Source organism: Diabrotica virgifera, chromosome 5 (genome assembly GCF_917563875.1).
Source record: "Diabrotica virgifera virgifera chromosome 5, PGI_DIABVI_V3a".
Taxonomy (NCBI): Eukaryota; Metazoa; Arthropoda; class Insecta; order Coleoptera; family Chrysomelidae; genus Diabrotica; species Diabrotica virgifera.
Genome location: NC_065447.1, coordinates 139,298,645 through 139,317,234, shown reverse-complemented (window position 1 = coordinate 139,317,234; position 18,590 = coordinate 139,298,645). Strand labels below are relative to the sequence as shown.

At 32.3% G+C, this 18,590-nt stretch overlaps 2 protein-coding genes across 6 annotated transcripts in view; one reads left to right on the top strand and one right to left on the bottom strand.

The window, feature by feature from the left end:
* The window catches only part of LOC114333175 (uncharacterized), a 412,711-nt gene that overhangs the window by 281,260 nt on the left and 112,861 nt on the right, over window positions 1–18,590 (top strand). The gene's annotated exons all lie outside the window — the stretch shown is intronic.
* The window catches only part of LOC114333172 (paxillin-B), a 289,103-nt gene that overhangs the window by 171,564 nt on the left and 98,949 nt on the right, over window positions 1–18,590 (bottom strand). The window contains exons 1-2 of one of the 4 annotated variants that reach the window (XM_028283017.2): window positions 16,227–16,551; window positions 16,135–16,165 (exon numbers count right to left, since the gene is read on the bottom strand). The exons of 1 other annotated variant lie outside the window; for it this stretch is intronic. In XM_028283017.2, the coding sequence (XP_028138818.1) occupies window positions 16,135–16,137 (3 nt within the window). In that variant the 5' untranslated portion in view covers window positions 16,138–16,165; window positions 16,227–16,551. Of the gene's footprint in view, window positions 1–16,043; window positions 16,101–16,134; window positions 16,552–18,590 lie in introns of those variants that run through there. 2 more of the 4 variants (XM_028283016.2, XM_028283018.2) reach the window with 2 other exon arrangements.

Here is an 18,590-nt window from a genome sequence, read left to right as displayed (position 1 = left end):
CATAAATAAACTGCAAGAAGGTATTGTAGAAATGATAAACGGAAAAGACCCAGGGTATGACAGAATAGCCAGTGAAATAATGAAAAAAATTAAACAAAATGTAACTATTATTACTAAAGAGTTATTACTAAAGATATTTAATGATAATATATGGAAACAAGAATAGATACCGATGGACTGGCAGAAGGCTAAGACAGTGTCGATTTATAAAAGAGGCGAGAGAACGGATTGCAACAACTATCAGATCGATAAACGGATCGGATCAATAAACAGAAAAATTGACAGCACAGCACACAAAGCGGATGCAGAAAAGGCAAAAGCACCCATGATGATAATATATTTACAATCAAACAAATACTAGAAAAATATCAGCAACCGGAAAAAATATGTATATGGCGTGCATAAACCTTGAAAAGGCTTTTGACACGGTACCAAGGCAAAAATTATGGAAAATATTAGAGACGAGAGGTATTAGTAACAAAATGATAAGGGTAATTAAGAACATTTACAACAACAATGTGAATTATGTTATCAGTCAAAACAGAATATCAAACTCATTTATTAGAAACGAGGATCTGAGACAAGGAGAAGGATTAAATCCAACACTATTTATAATTAAAGTAAAAATACTCTGCTACGCAGACGACGCAATATTGATAGTCCAAGATGAAGATAGTCTACAAAGATTAGTCCACAGATTTAACATAAGAGCAAAAGAATTCAATATGACAATTTCATCTCAGAAAACTAAAACAATAGCAATAAGTAAAGAACCAATCAGATGTAAAATAGAAATTGATGGTATCAGATAGACACGTAATGGAAGTAAAATACCTTGGAATTACATTGTCAAATTACGGAGACCTGGACAAAGAAGTGAGAAATCAAGTACAAAAAGCAAATAGATCGGCAGGATGCCTTAATAACACTATACGGCGAAACCGACATATTAACACTGAGATGAAGTAAAGAATTTATAAAGCCAGTGTAAGACCAATAATGACATATGCATCAGAAACAAGACCCGCTACAGCCACAATACAAAGACTACTGGAAACGGCAGGGATGAGAGTACTGAGAACAATTACAGGAAATAATCTGAGAGATCGAAAGAGGAATGAAGACATTAGGAGTCAATGTAACGTACAGTGTATAAACGAATGGACACTATACACCAGGAAACGAGGCAAAAATATACCATGTTCGGGACACTTGAGCAGCCAAGTTGCAAATGGGTTTTTTGCGTACTATACAGGGTGTTTCATTAATAATTGTCCATATAGTAACTGGAGAAACCTTAGCACAAAATACGAAGATTTAACCTAAAACACTTAAATAAAATGTGGTTCTTTACTGAGTTACAGGGTGTTTTATCTAAAAATTTAAAAACTATTTTTGCTCAGCATTTTAAAACTATTCAACATATCCTTTTAATACTTGGCAGAAAGTGCGACTATTATACACCCTACTAAATTATGATACACAAACGTTTCTAGCTACTACCAGAGGCGTACGACAGGGAATAGTGAATGGTTGATCCTTCTCAAATTCTACGCCACTGGAGGAATTACTATTTTAGTGCCATTTTTATATTTTCCAATATTTTCTAGGTAAATAATATACTCTTCATTGGTAATGATAAAGCCATTAGTTTTCGAGATATTTGAAGTTAAATATGAAACGGCACAGTTATTTTGATTAATTTATGATATGATTCATATGATTAAAATTTAAAAATTATTTGTAGCCAGTACTTTAAAACTATTTGGCGTATCCTTATCATACTTGGCAGAAAGTGTAGGTACTGCACACCCTACTAAATTAAGATAAATAAACGTTTCTAGCTACTACCAGAGGCGTACGACAGGGGATAGTGGCTGGTTGACCCTTTCAAAATTCTACGCCACTGACGAAATTGATATTTTAGTGTAATTTTTTGATTTTCCAATACTTTTTACGTAAATAATATACTCTTCTTTCGTAACGATAAAATGATTAGTTTTCGAGATATGTATTTGAAATTAAAAATGAAGCGACACACTACATTAATCAAAATAACCGTTTCGTTTCATTTTTAACTTCAAAGATCTTGAAAACTAATGACTTTATCGTTACGAATGAAGAAGATATTATTTTCATAGAAAATATTGGAGAATCGAACAATTAAACTAAAATAGTAATTCCGCCAGTGGCGTAGAATTTGGAAAGGGTCAACCATTCACTTTCCCCCGTCGTACGCCTCTGGTAATAGCCACAAAGGTTTTTTACATAATTTAGTAGTTTATACAGTACCTATACTTCCCGCCAAGTATGAAAAGGATACGTCGAATAGTTTTAAAATTCTGAGCAAAAATAGTTTTTAAATTTTTAGATAAAACACCCTGTAACTCAGTAAGGAACCACATTTTATTTAAGTGTTTTAGGTTAAATGTTCGTATTTTGTGCTAAGGTTTCTCCAGTTACTATATGGACAATTATTAATGAAACACCCTGTATACCTAATAGTATATTATAAATACAAAAATGCCCGTCACAGTTCGGACGAGAATTTTAGTTATTAACTATTATTATTTATATTTAGTTATTAATTTTAGTTATTATTATTTAAGTGTCAAAGATGGCAGTTTTTTCATTTAAATCGCCACAGGTAAAAATAATATCTTATTTAGAGTATTCTTATTTTAGTAGATGAACAAAGGTTTAAAATGGCAGTTTTTGAATTCTGGTTCGATCATTTGTTGCTTCGAAAATTTCAAAATAAAACTAAAATTTCAAAAATAAAAAATTTGCTATAACTTTTTTCGAAAATGACCTTAAGCCTTTAAAATCGCATGAAAAGTTGAATAAAACAGTCCATATAATGCACAAAAATTTTTAAGATGATTCGTCAATTAATTTAAATTTTATTCAATTTGTTTATCCCAAAGAGCTTTTTTTGCAATGTTATTGTTCAGAAAATTATAATCATATAGCAATTCTGTGAAAACCACATGAAAGAAAAATAGTTATGTTTTCAAAGTATTTAAAAAAAATCATTAAAAAGTCATTTTAATCATACCGAAAACATTTTACTAAAGAAGGCTCATTTTTGGCTTATAAACAATTTGAATAACTTTTTTAATATTGACTGTAGACTAAAAATACTGTGAGATTTGAGAAGCTGGTATTTTTTCACGAATTAAAAAAACTTTTTGCCTAGGTTAATTACGGTCAAAGTTATCCACTTTTTTATTTAATTCACAGCTACTTTGTTTATAACAATTAAGCAACCTAACTAGCACCATTTTAAAGTTAAAGGTATATAGTTTATGTGTACAAGTTTGAGTAAAGTTTAATCTTCAACAGAGTGGTTAATAAAGCTTTAAAAATGGCGTCCTAACGAAATCGGTTCGTGGTCGGTGGAGTCTCCGTGCACTCAAAAAATGAAATTGATTCTTCAAACATACATTTGCTGCGATTAATATCTCCGGAGGTTGTTGATGGATTTTGATCATAATTTTTTTAATTTGCATGTACTCGTAGTCCTTTAGAGTACGTTATGTATACATACCCCTACCAAACATTACAATATGTTAAGGGGACCCCCCTTATCACTCAGGGATATAAAAAATCGATTACAACCGATTCTAAGACCTACCGAATATACATATATAATTTCATAAAAATCGGTCAAGCAGTCTCGGAGGAGTATGGCAACTAACACTGCGACAGGAGAATTTTATAGATGTAAATACAGGATGTTTGGTAAAGAATGGGCCATAGCTTAACCTCAGGTTTCTGAGGTTAAAATATGCCGATTTAAGCTAACTTACCTTAGTACAAAGTTTATAATAACCGAGATACAGGGTGTCAAAGTTAAACTTTTTTTTTATTTATTGTTGAATATTTCCTGACAGGTATGAGATAACAACATGACATTTGGTATGTGGGGGTTTTTGGGTCGAGAAAACTAAATCCCTACCAAAAATTAATGTATTGCCCAGAGGGCGCCACATACGCCTTTCAGCACTCATTTATTACGTTCAGTTTTGTTTATCCCTCACTCTGTATAATTTTGACATTAAAATTTTTATTCTCCTATTAGTTTTACTTAAAAAAGGTATACTTCTTTCATCTCCCTAAACTCAACTGTTTTCGAGATAAACGCATTTTAAATCTGCGATACATCATCATTTTTAGGATAATATCATACTTACACCCGAAAAATAACTTAAAACCATAATAATTGTGCCAGTTCTCAAATTTATGTCATTGCATCGCAAATTCAATTTGAAGAAATTTGCGATACATTTTTGGATAATTTTATGGTTTTAAGTTATTTTTCGTTTCGGGTGTAAGTACAATGATATTATGCTAAAAATGATTATGTATCGCGGTTGAGTGTAAAACGGTTGAGTTTAGGGAGATGAAAGAAGTATACCTTTTTTAAGTAAAACTAATAGGAGAATAAAAATTTTAATGTCAAAATTATACAGAGTGAGGGATAAAAAAAATTGAACGTAAATGAGTGCTGAAAGGCGTATGTGGCGCCCTCTGGGCAATACGTAATTTTTGGTAGGGAATTTAATTTTCTCGACCCAAAAAACCCCCACATACCAAACTTCATGTTGTTATCTCATACCTGCAGTACCGGCGCTAGGGTATCAGATGCCCGCCTGCAATACTAGCACAGGCGCCCCCCCCCCCCCCACACATATATACTTGTACAATCCCAGCCTCGGAGGATATGTGTGTTCTAATAAAACATTGGACCCACATGTTTGAAGATCAAACCGGTCGCACTCCGTAATGGAGTGATACCTATTTGACCCCCCAAGAAGCTATACCACCACCCCTCCCATCGCAGTACATAACGAGTGAGGAGGCTTTGTACTGAACGTTAACTTGGATGCCCTGGATAATGGGACAACCTCTATGTTACTTAATGTGGTTAAGCCACCTGATTTTAGGGATAGCTAGAACTTCTCTTCTCCCTATTAATGACTTGACTTTGGACCTGTGTCTTAAAAATGTGTGTTCCAGACTGTGTGTGTCTCGATGTCTGGACTGTGTGTGTTCGGTCACTCAACCGTCGAATTGGCAAAATAAATTTTGTTCTCCTCGACGGCTGAGCGCCCGAAAGGTGTGGCTATCGAGCTCACGTCTATCGGTACGTCACCTTGATGCTCAACTTCCGCGAGTATGGTCCATTTGACCTACCTGAAGGGTATTTAGTGTCTAAAGGGCGACTTGTCTGTGTTTGCCGTTGTGATGTAATTAATGGTTTTAAAAAAAATTTTCTCCTTGTTTTAATCATCATCATTGGGCAAAACAACATCACTTTTAACCTTTCTCAGAAATTGGCTAAGAGAACCAGACTGCTTTTTTGCAATTTCTTCTTTTTCGGCTTTTGTTTTTATAGTTTGCTCCCTAGATAACTTTTTCTTGGATTCCATTTTTATTTAGGTAACGAAATAAAAAAAATAATTTAATTATTTTAAATTATTTAAAAATAATCATAATTTTTCAAAATTACGACCTAGCAGTAATAATAGTATTGAGTACTTACCAAAAATAATTTTATAGATATTAATAATTGAATGCCAATGCAACACTGATAATGTTCATTTTACTGCATAGTAAATTGACAAACTGTTATGTATTTCTATTCAGAAATTCACCTAATAGATACTAAATTGAAAGGGCTTTGAACCTAAATTTTATGCACACTGTTTATTTTAAATAATATGGTTATATGGGATTAATACTTAACTCCATAAATTATTAGTAGGTAATACATAATACATATTTAAATTAGATGGACTGCAAACATTTTCTCTCCTAACTGCTGATCTGATACAACATTTACAAACATTTGAATAAAATAAGCAAAGCGTGAATAATAAGTGTAGAGTTATTTGTTTTTTTTTTAATATAATATCTTTGACGTCTGTGCTTTGATCATAAATTACATTACTATTGACATGGTAGGAATTCTGCGGTTGTATATTTTTTGTAAATATGTCAGACCATGGAGTTTAGGGTGTCTACATTGTAAAAATTACGTGAACCTTATGCTCCATGCTATGGCATGCTGGACGAGCCATACAGTCTGTAGTCAACACCCCGAAGTATGAGCGGGAACACAAAGCGTACCAATACTCATACGCTTATGAAACGCACCTGGCGGATCATAAGGGCCTTCACATTTTACTCTTCTTCAACTTGTCTTGAGTGAAATGTCTTTAATCTTTTCTATCAGCCTCTCTTGGCTAACTCTTGTTTTTTTCCGACCCCGAATGGCGATTAGGTTTCCGAAGGCAGACGGGTCACTATATTTCTTTCTACTACAGATTCTTCCCATATACACCTTTTTCCCTCCCCATCTTACCCAACAAAATATGGAGAAAACCAGATGCAAAAAATCCGTAAGTTAAGGTGGAAGCTATCGTGCTAAAAACTGAATGGTCGCACGTCACGCGGCCGCTAACGATGCTCTTGGGACACCGGGCGAAATCCCATTGAAAATTAGCCTTGTTCCTGTACGCGGGGCTCTACAGGAATCGACAACGATCCCCAGCTACTCGTGGGAATAAATATGAATACTCACCAACATGCAAGGCAAGCACGGTGTTTAAATGCCACAAACCCGACCAGTGTAAACCAACCCTATTCAAAGTGCGTCAAAAATATAAACCTCAACATCGCCACATATAATGCTCGGTCGCTCTCTACCGAAGAAAGGTTCGAAGAAATGGAGGAAGAACTTTCAAAAGTGAATTGGGATATTGTGGGTATCAGCGAAGTTAGAAAAAAAGGAGAGAATCTTATCTCACTCCCATCAGGCCATCTGTGGTACTACAAAGGAGAAGAGGAATCGACAGTCGGAGGAGTCGGCTTCTTTGTTCACAAAAGAATTGCGAACAGAATTGTGTCAATAAACCAAATATCAACAAGGGTGGTCTACTTAAACATCAAAATGAGCACCAGATATATCCTAAAGTTCATTCAAGTATACGCACCTACTACAGGCCATTCAGATGAAGAAGTCCAAATATTCTACGACCAAATATCCTGTGCAATCAAGGAAAATCCTGGCCACTTCTTAATAATAGGCGGTGATTTCAACGCCAAAATAGGTACCAAGGAAGACCCCTCTGAAATAGTATTGGGAAATTTTGGAAGCGAAGGCAGAAATGATAGAGGCAAACAACTGTTAACTTTTCTTTTGGAAAACAATCTCTATCAAATGAACAGCTTCTTTAAAAAGAAAAAACACAGAAGATGGACCTGGGAAAGTCCAGATGGAAAAACAAGGAACGAAATCGACTATTTCTTAACAAATAAAAAAGAATTATTTAAAGACGTAAATGTGTTAAACCAGTTCAGCACAAGCAGTGATCACAGGTTAGTAAGAGCTAAAATAACGATATCGATCGAAAAGGAAAGACTCAAAATGATAAATAAGAAACACCCAAAGAAATGGGTAAAACCAACTAATATTCAGGAGTTCGAAAAATATATTAATGATACATTGAAAGATACAACAACAACAGACATTAATATACTGAACAAGCAAATAATCACCACAATACAACAGGCTCAAACTAAATACTGTCCAACAAACCAAAAAGATGAAAAACTAAGTCAACCTACTAAAACCCTTATAGAACTAAGACGACAGATGAAAGGAGATACAAGTTCCAGCAAAGAAGCGCTAAATCAAATAAATAAGACTATCACAAAGTCAATAAGAAAAGACATAAGAAACTACAATGTAGAAAAAACAAAACAAGCAATAGAGCAAAATAAGAACATGAAAGTTTTGAAGAACGTAAGCGTACAAAAAGGAAAAATAGAAATCAACAAACTAAGAAACAGAACTGGAAAAGAAACTACAAACAGAGATGAAATATTAACAATAGTCGAAGAGTTCTACACAGAGTTATACAAATCAAGAAAAAAAGATGACAATGCGCAACCTCCAATTACAGTAAAAACTGGAGTATTAAATCAAGGATCGGATTTAATGCCCGATATAACAAAATCAGAAATCAAAGAGGCTCTGAAGAAAATGAAAAATAATCGAACCCCAGGTGAAAATGGAATAGTATCAGAAGCACTAAAAATTGGAGGAAATATACTACTTGAAAAAATTAAACAACTTTTCAATATCTGCCTTCACAACGCCAATATTCCAACAGACTGGAACAACGCTACTATGATTCTATTACACAAAGCAGGAGACAAAGCCAATTTAGAGAATTACAGACCGATTAGCCTCCTCAGCCATTTATATAAGTTATTTACGCGAATAATAGTTAAGAGAATGGAAAGAAAGTTAGAGACTTATCAACCAAGAGAACAGGCAGGATTCCGAAAAAATTACGGAACAAATGACCATCTACAAAGTATAAAAACCCTGATAGAGAAAGTAGTGGAATACAATAAACCCCTAGTTCTAGTTTTTATCGATTTTCATAAAGCCTTTGATACAGTTGAACTTAGCAAAATATTACAGGCGCTTAAAGAATGCAGGCTAGATTATAGGTATACAAAATTATTACACAAAATATACTTACAGGCAACAACCACTGTCAAATTACATACTAACAGTAATCGCATAAAAATAGAACGGGGGGTTAGACAAGGAGACCCAATGTCACCTAAACTTTTTAATACGGTATTAGAACATGCTTTCAAGAGTTTGGATTGGATGACAAAGGGAATAAAAATAGATGGAGAATACCTAAACAACTTACGTTTCGCCGATGATATAGTCATAGTAGCTGAGGATCTAGGTATGGCAAGAGAGATGGTACAAGAACTCGTTGTAGCTACAGAAAATGTTGGTTTAAATATAAACATCTCAAAAACAAAAATAATGACAAATTTGGTACCCAACCAGAACATCAGTATTGGTGGGAAGGAAATAGAACTCGTAGATAGATATAAATACCTGGGACATGAAATTACGATTGGCAGGGATAACCAGACTCATGAGCTGAAGAGAAGAATCGGTCTTGGGTGGGCAGCATTTGGAAAACTGAGAGAAACTTTTAAAAGTGAGTTACCCACATGTCTAAAGAGAAAGGTATTCGATCAGTGCGTCCTCCCAGTCTTGACGTACGGATCAGAAACACTTACCTTAACTAAAGCCTCGGCTACCAAACTAAGAGTCACGCAGAGAAGAATGGAGCGGTCAATGTTAGGAATAACTCTGCGAGACAAAATCAGAAACGAAGAAATCAGGAGAAGAACAAAGGTGACTGACGTCATCGAGAGGATAGCCAGGTTGAAGTGGAGATGGGCAGGACACGTAGCCAGAATGACAGATGGGCGATGGACGAAGAGGTTATTGGAATGGAGGCCAAGAGAAGACAAGAGAAGCGTCGGTCGACCGCCTACAAGATGGACTGACGACTTAAGAAAGGTAAATAAAAACTGGATGAGGGCGGCGCAGGATAGATGGGGTTGGAAACGAGGGGAGGAGGCCTATGTTCAGCAGTGGACTTTTGAGGCTGGATGATGATGATGATATTTTTTGTATAATGTATTTACGTGTGTAATATGCAAAAATAACATACACAGATTAAGGGTATTATGAGGAATTTAAATCACATTTAAAAAATTAATTTCTCTATTTTAGTATTTTTTCCAACAGGAAAAAGCTAAGTTTGGCGCCCCCCAAACAAGGGCGCCCGCCTGCAATGCATCCCTTGCAGGCCCGTTATCGCCGGCCCTGCATACCTGTCAGGAAATATTCAATAATAAATAAAAAAAAAGTTTAACTTTGACACCCTGTATCTCGGTTATTATAAACATTGTACTAAGGTAAGTTAGCTTGAATCGGCCTATTTTAACCTCAGGAACCTGAGGTTAAGCTATAGCCCATTCTTTACCAAACACCCTGTATATAGATGGCTATTAAAAAATAGTGGTTGGGGATAGAAGAATGAAAATAAAGGGTCGCATGTATTTTTTAATGCTACATAATACAAAATTAAGATAGACAATTTTGTCCAAAAAAATAAAAAATAATCTCAGGGGGGCAACCCCCTTACAACTTATAATTATGAAAAATAGGTTTAAACCTATTCTCAGTCCTACAGGATATATGTGTAAAATTTCATAAAAATCGGTCAAGCCGTTTCGAAAGAGTATGGTAACTAGCACTGTTACAGGAGAATTTTATGTACACAGAAGTAACTGTGGATTAAATAATAAAAATGGCTAACTTTGACCGTAATTAACCTACGCAAACAGTTTTTTTTTTTGAAAATTCGTGTAAAAATACTAGCTTTTGAAATCCCAAAGTATATTTACTCTACAGTCAATATTAACAAAGCTATTTAAATTGTTCAGAAGCCAAAAATTACCCTACTTCAGTAAAATGTTTTCATAATGATAAAAATGACTTTTTATTGATTTTTTTAAACATTTTGAAAATATAAGTAGTCTTCTTTCAAGAGATTTTCACAGAATTGCTGTATCATTATTATTTTCTGTACAATAACATTGCAAAAACAATGGTTTTCTTTGGTATAAACAAATTGAATAAAATTTAAACTAATCGCCGAATAATCTTAAAATCTTTAGGGCATTATATGTACTGGGTGACTCAACTTTTCGTGCAATATTAAAGTCTTATGTTCATTATCGCAAAAATTATAGCAAATTTTTTATTTTCTAAATTTTAGTCTTTTTGCAATTAGCGAAGCAACAAATGATCGGACCAAAATTCAAAAACTGCCATTTTATACCTTTGCTCATCTACTAAAACAAGAATACTCTAAATAAGATATTTAATGACCCTATTTTTATCTGTAGCGATTTAAACGAAAAAACTGCCATTTTTGACTCTTATTTGTTAATAACTAAAATTCTCTTCCGAACTGTGACGGGCATTTTTGTATTTATAATGTATTAGGTATATAGTACCCAAAAAACCCATTTGCAACCTGGCTGCTCAAGTGTCCCGACAAAAACCTTATTTCTCTGGACTACTAAATAGAATGAAATAAATACATAACCAGAATGGGGGAGACACATATGGTCAAAATAGCAAGAGATAAATCACCAATCGGTAGAAGAAGTATCGGCCGACCGCGCAAAAGATGGAGTGACAACCTTCCATAGAGGTATAAATTCGCCAATGAACGAGCAGAATTGCTTATAAAGAGGAAGAAGAAGACTATTCATAATTTGCATGGATGAGATAAGTAAATAATGTAACGTGAAAGTGAAAAAAATGCATGTCGGTTATAGAAATTTAAGAATAGACATCTCAGAAGGCGCATTCAGCGACGACGTCGTCATATTGGCCGACAATGAGAAACAACTACAAAAATATAGGAATATGGAATTAAATACTAAAAAAAATGCAATGACAATTTATACAAATAAAACAAAAGTTATGGTCATGGGAGAAAAAGAAGAAGAAAAGATAAACATAAAAATAGAAGAAGTCATTATAGAACTAGCACGAACCTTCCAATACTTAGAAGTAAAATTAGAAGACAGGAAAGAGAAATTAATAATAGAATTCAAAAAACGATGAACCTATACTATGCAATGAGCAATAAATTCATAAATAAAAAAGAAATAACAAGAAAGACAAAAAATAATGTGTAGGCTGTATTAACATGTGTTTGCTAGTCGGGGGTATTTAGGCCAGGATAATAAGGCAAAAATATACCCTGTTCGTGACACTCGAGCAGCCAGGGTACTGAAGCGTTTTTTCGACAGGTAATACATATGAGAACAAATTGTAACTATTTCCTGCGTAGGATCTGGCGGCCATTTTTATTTATAAACAATTTAATGTCGAAAAACGGCATTTTTTCCGTTTTTTCTCAAATCAATGGAAAACAGTGTACCTTGTGGTTACATTAGTACAAACATCTTCGTGAGCATGGAAAAATCTTTAAAATGACGTATTACACAGATTGATAAACTTATTTATTGTTAATATAATTGAGAAAAAAGGTCTAAATTGCAAAAAAATTAATTTTGCAATAACTATTGTAAAAATTAATGTACAGCTTTGAAATTTTTGTCAAATGAGGGTTCTGTAGTGCGTAATATGTGACAAAAATTTCGAAGCGATTTATTCAATTGTTTATATTTTATTCAAATTGTTTATCCCAGAGAGCTTTTTTTTGCAATCAAATAAGTCAGAAGAACAGAATGTTAGAACCATTCTGCAGGTGGCAAATAAAAGATCATAAGCTAAACTTTCAAACTTGTTTAAAAAAAGTTAATAAAAAGTGCATTTATTAGTAATAAATAATTATGCAAAAGTCTCGTCAATTTTTCCTTATAAACAATTTGAATAGCTTTTTTGTTATGGTCGGCACAAACATTTTTTTACATATTCTACAAGATGGTATTTTTACACGAACTTAAAAAAAAATAATTTAGCCTAGGTCAATTAGGGCCAAAGTTAGCAACATTTTTTTAAAAATTTACAGCTAATTTGTTTATAAAAAATAAGGATCGAAAATAGCGCTTTTTCTCTTTTAAAGACATGAAGTATTCATAAAAATTGTTTTGCTCTATTTGCTTTTCAAGGAAGTCGTCAATAAAGCTTTAGAAATGAAGTATGTAAATCCATGCGACCTAAAATTGAAATATTAACTTCAAAATCCTACAGCTTTTTGTATCTTGGGAACCAACCAATGGATTTTAATGTTTTTTTAATTTGTATGTACTTTTAGCGTACTTTACAAGTATGGAGTCAGTTGATATAAATTATAATAACCAATTTAATTTATTTAAACAAAAAAAAAACAATTTATTTAATTTTTTACCGTGTTTTAGGTGCACTACTACCAAGTAATGTTATGTATATAATAATTGATAAAAAATTGTTGAGTATATTATAATATATACAGGGAGGGGCTAAACTATGGAAAAAATTTATTTTCTCTAAAATGGAGGATTGTGAACAAATCCCGAAACAGGTCGATTTTTATTTTTAAATTACAATGTTTTGGCATATATTTCATATTAGTGACGTCATCCACCAGAGCGTGATGACGTAATCTATGATTTTTTTAAATAGGAATAGGGGTCGTGTGACACCCCATTTGAAAGGGTGTTCAATTCTCTATTCACTAATATAAACATTAATATCATTATTTATACAGGGTAGCCAAAAAAATAATTTTTGAATTAAATTAATTGACGAAAAAAGAAGAATGTATACAGTTTATTTATCTCAAAATACTTTCTGTCGCTGTCAGAAAATTGAAAAAAATGTTTAGTTGGCAAATAAACATTGATTTTCGCTCAAATTAAATGTTAAAACTGCAAAGAGGTTGTCTGTGATTTAATTTAAGCGAAAAGAAATGTTTATTTGTGAAATAATTTTTTTTATTTACTGGCAGCCGTACAATGTATTTTGAGTTAAATAAATTACATACATTCTTCTTTTTGCGTCAAATTAATTTAATTCAAAAATTATTATTTTGGTCACCCTGTATAAATAAGGATATAATTGTTTATATTACTGAATAGACAAATGAACACCCTTTCAAGTGAGGTGTCACATGACCCCTATTCCCATTTAAAAAAATCATCGATTACGTCATCAAGCTCAGATGGATGACGACACTAGTATAAAATATATGCCAAAAAAATTGTAATTTAAAAATAAAAATCGACCTGTTTCGGGATTTTTCTTCAAAGTCGTCGATTTTAGAGAAAATGAATTTATTCCATAATTTAGCCCTCTCTGTATATATTATTATAATAAAAGAAAAATTTCTATAAAAGTGTGACTTTTACTCTATAAGTTTGCTTACAGTTGCAGTAATTTTTTTTATTCATTGTTTATCAAATCATTGTTATGTCTTAGATTTTATATTTATATGAATAAAAAATAATATTACCTGGGGAATAGTCCGATATTCCTCTACCAAGGCCATAACTGTACCAAATTTTCTGGAGGCCTGGGATAACGGCGAATAGCTCTTTTTAATTCATCCCATAAATGCTTAACAGGATTGAGATCTGGGCTGCATGCGGGCCATTCTAATCTTATCAATCCAACCTCTATTTTATGAGTCAATCAGTGTTTTTATTTACAAAAAATGGTACAGCTCTTACACGAAAAGAGATATTCGGATAATTCAAAAAACAAAATTTTAGTGATGTCTCTGGGATAATATGACAGGACTATGACACAAAATGAGCCCTTCCGTTTTTCCACAGAATTTTTTAAAATTAGTAGAAAATACAACGCTTCCATTCACCCCTGTATAATGCCACGCAAGTAAATTTTTTTGTTACCGGAAAAATACGAAACGATATCAATATATGTATCTACAAATTGGTGCAAGAATCTTAAAAATCGGAGCACAAATAATAAAGTTATAAACTATTAAACTTAATCAAAAATTTTGGGTGGCCGAATTTTGTGCCGGTGAGTGTAGTAATAATATATTTATTACAATTTTTTATCAATTATTACATACATAACATTGTAGTTGTTCACCTAAAATACGGTAAAAAAATTTTTTTTGAAAAAAATTTTTTAAACAAATTAAATTGTTTATTAAATAATTTATAAATCAACAGACTCCATATTTGTAAAGTACGCTAAAAGTACATACAAATTTAAAAAAACATTAAAATCCATTGGTTGGTTCCCAAGTTACAAAAAATTGTAGGATTTTGAAGTTGATATTTCAATTTTAGGTCGCACGGATTTTATGCTTCTACTTCATTTTTGAAGCTTTATTGACGACTCCCTTAAAGAGCAAATAAATCCAAAAATTTTTCTGAATACTTCGTGTCTTTAAAAGTGGAAGAGCGCTATTTTCGATTCTTATTTATCATAAACAAATTAGCTGTGGATTTTTAAAAAAATGTTGCTAACTTTGGCCCTAATTGACCTAGGCTAACTTATTTTTTCCTAAGTTCGTATAAAAATGCCATCTTTTAGAATGTGCAAAAAAATGTTTGTACCGGCCATAACAAGAAAGTTATTCAAATTGTTTATAAGGAAAAATTAACGAGAATTTTTCATAATTATTTATTACTCATAAGTGCACTCTTTATTAACATTTTTTAAACAGGTTTGAAAGTTTAGCTTATGCTCTTACATTTGACACCTGCAGAGTGGTTCTAACATTCTGTTTTTCTGACTTATGTTATTGCAAAAAAAAGCTCTCTGGGATAAACAATTTGAATAAAATATAAACAATTAAATGAATCGCTTTGAAATTTTTGTCACGTGTTAAGCACTAATTAACCCTCATTTGACAAAAAATTCAAAGTTGTACACTAATTTTTACAATAGTTATTGCAAAATTAATTTTTTTGAAATTTAGACCTTTTTTCTCAATTATATTAACAATAAATAAGTGTATCAACCTTTGTAATACGTCATTTTAAAGGTTTTTTTATGCTCTCGAAGATTTTTGTTCTAATGTAACCAGAAGGTGCACTGTTTTCCATTGATTTGAAAAAAATCGGAAAAAATGCCGTTTTTCGACATTAAATTGTTTATAAATAAAAATGGCCGCCAGATCCTACGCAGGAAATAGTCACAATTTGTTCTCATAGGTATTACCTGTCGAAAAAACGCTTCAGTACCCTGGCTGCTCGAGTGTCATGGAAAAAACCTTATTACCCTGGACTAATTAATAAAACTGCAAAAGAGTACAATACGGGCAGTAGAAATGAAATACCGTAGTCGAGTTCGAGGGGTTATCAAAAGAGATAGACTAAGAAACACTCAAATAAGAGAAGATTTGGAAATAGAGTCATCCGAATTTATAGAAAGAATGCCACTCAGTTGGTAGGTAATCTTCAGAGAATGGATCATACAAAACCGGTAAAAGCAATTTGGCAGGCAAAAACGCAAAGAAGAAAGGTAGACAACGACAAATATTGGACAGGGCCTAGGAAAAATCTTCGAAAAAAGGGAACAACATGGATTGAAGCAAGGACTCTAGCCAGAAATACGAAGGAATGGGTCAAATTTTTACATAATATAAATATAGGTAATTTTATATAACTTATATTATTAAAAATAAAACTGTTTCATAGCTTACCATTATTAGTTGTAATAATATGACAAATAAAGTATTGTCAACTAAACTTACTCAGCTTATAAAAAATGAAAATGACTAATAGCTTACTTACCATTATTAGTTCTGACGCTGTTGGATAATCTCTACACAAATAAAGAATAATCAATAAACAAGCTGTCTATAAAAACGTAAAATTTTTAATACCTTTTCACAAATAACACAGTTTCACGAATGGTGACTTCAACAAATTGTAACTCTCATTTATTATTGCTATTGCTAAAGTTGCTAATAACTTGCAATTGTTCCTTAAATGTATATCATGTCATGATTTAAAAATAGTTCCTCTGCAATAGTAATGTTAATAATCACACATCTATGGTTGCTTAACGTCTATGCTGGACTGCATTTTTAATTTTTTTCGAAAAGGAATGTTTATTATGAAAAGGTGTAACACGTGATCTGAATTGATAGCACAACATGGACACCAATTAAAAAACAAATTAGTTACTCAGAGGATGTTTGAATAGATTTATTTATCCTCGAATAATATCAGGGTCATGTGAAAAATAGTACGGGGTATTTACGTAATATAAAAATATTTTTCTATAGTGTATTCGTTTATATTATGTTCATTGTTAAACTAAATATCGGTTGATGGGATCGTCTTAATTAAATCCGAAAATATTATTTTCTGGAAAACCCACAAGATTACTTCTGAACTGCTTTCAGATTCGAAAAAAAGGCTTTTGCCTATTTAGTCCAGGCTGGAGGACCGTATGGAAAATGTTTCTGATACAGATTTATATTATACGTACTAGCGCCAAAAATTCTCAACAAATCTGGACATTTATTACAATTTTGTGATTTATTTATTTATTGATTTATTAAATTGATTATTGCCAATGTGCCAATTAAATTCGTCAATCATCACAATTATACATATAATAAGCGTATTGTTATTTTTTTTAAGTGAATACTTCTTATCGCTCGGTATGGAATTTTGACGGTACTAAAATCGTATTTGGCGTCATTCAAAAATCGAGACACGAGTGCTAACCTTGCAGCATACCTTAATATACATATCTATATACTTACTGTAACTTTCCCAATAAACTAAGTACAGATCCCAAATTTTCTATTGTTTGATTAATTTCAGGGTGATCTTAAGTGTAGATGCCGAATTTTAAATTTTTGACTGAGTTTGGGGTGGTTTCACCCTATAGGGATGATTTGTTTAATTTAATCAAACAATATAATGCGTTACATCATTTTATACTAAAACTAAATATAGATTCCGAATTTTCTATTCATGACTGGGCTCGGGGTGGTTTCAACCTTATAGGTATTGATTAAAATCAATTAGAATTAAATAAGATTAAGTGAAATTAAATAAAATTAATTATAATTATAGAAGATTAATTAAAATTAAATAAACAAAATGAAATTAGATTAAATAAAATTCAATAAAATTAAACAAAAGTAAATAAAATTAAATACAAATAAAAAAAATTAAGTAAACTGAAATTAAATAAGATTAAATAAAATTAGATAAAATTACCTGAAAATAAATAAGATTAAATAAAACTGAATAAAACTAAATAAAATTATCCACGAGGAAAAAAATTTCCTGTAGTTGGCTGTATACCATTTATTATAAAAAACCGTAAAATCCTTTATAAAAGGTATATTTGTTAAAATCCCTATACAGGGCCACATCACAGAACAAACAGAACTAGTTTTCAATCGGTTGACCGATCATCATCAGTGTTTTCTTGAATCTAACATGCTAACCACCAAAGTAAAAAATATTTGGGTAAAAACCCTTTATAATTAATCCGTCATAGGAACGTATAAAAATGTGAATTTAAACATGGATGCTTAAAATATCCAATGTTACATGCTCGAGGTACCATTGAGCTCAATTTGACTTGTTCACATCATGGCTGTATGGAAGCAAGTTATAAAGGGTTTTTACCCAAACATTTTTTACTTTGGTGGTTAGCATGTTAGATTCAAGAAAACACTGATGATGATCGGTCAACCGATTGAAAACTAGTTCTGTTTGTTTTATGATGTCGCCCTGTTACTCCGGTCAACTTACGCATCCGAGGCTACAAAAATTACCATCAAGCTGAAAATTGGCAGGATTGTTAAAAGTACCATCATAAATGAAATCTAAAAAGTCCTCATAAATCCGACCCCTGCTAAAAATTTTACGCGGGGTCAAAGGTCACCAAATATGTTTTTTAGCGATACGGTAAGTTTTATGGTAAAATTAGTGCTAACAAAAAATGTAGATTAGATAATTATCTATAAAAAATGCCTTATTACTTTTTTTCCTGGGAGCCACCGTTTTTGAGACATAACGATTCAAAAAGTGGTAATCGTCATAATATGCGCACACGTTTCCACACCACCTTTGAGGTAGGTAGTGTACTTAGCGCGTTTTTTTAACGTGGTTTCCCCAGTAGGCCTATTCCACGGATCTGTTATGATTCTGTTTAATTTAAAGCTATTTAATAATTGATATTGGCAAGGGTTAAAAATGATTAAACTTTATATAAAGCG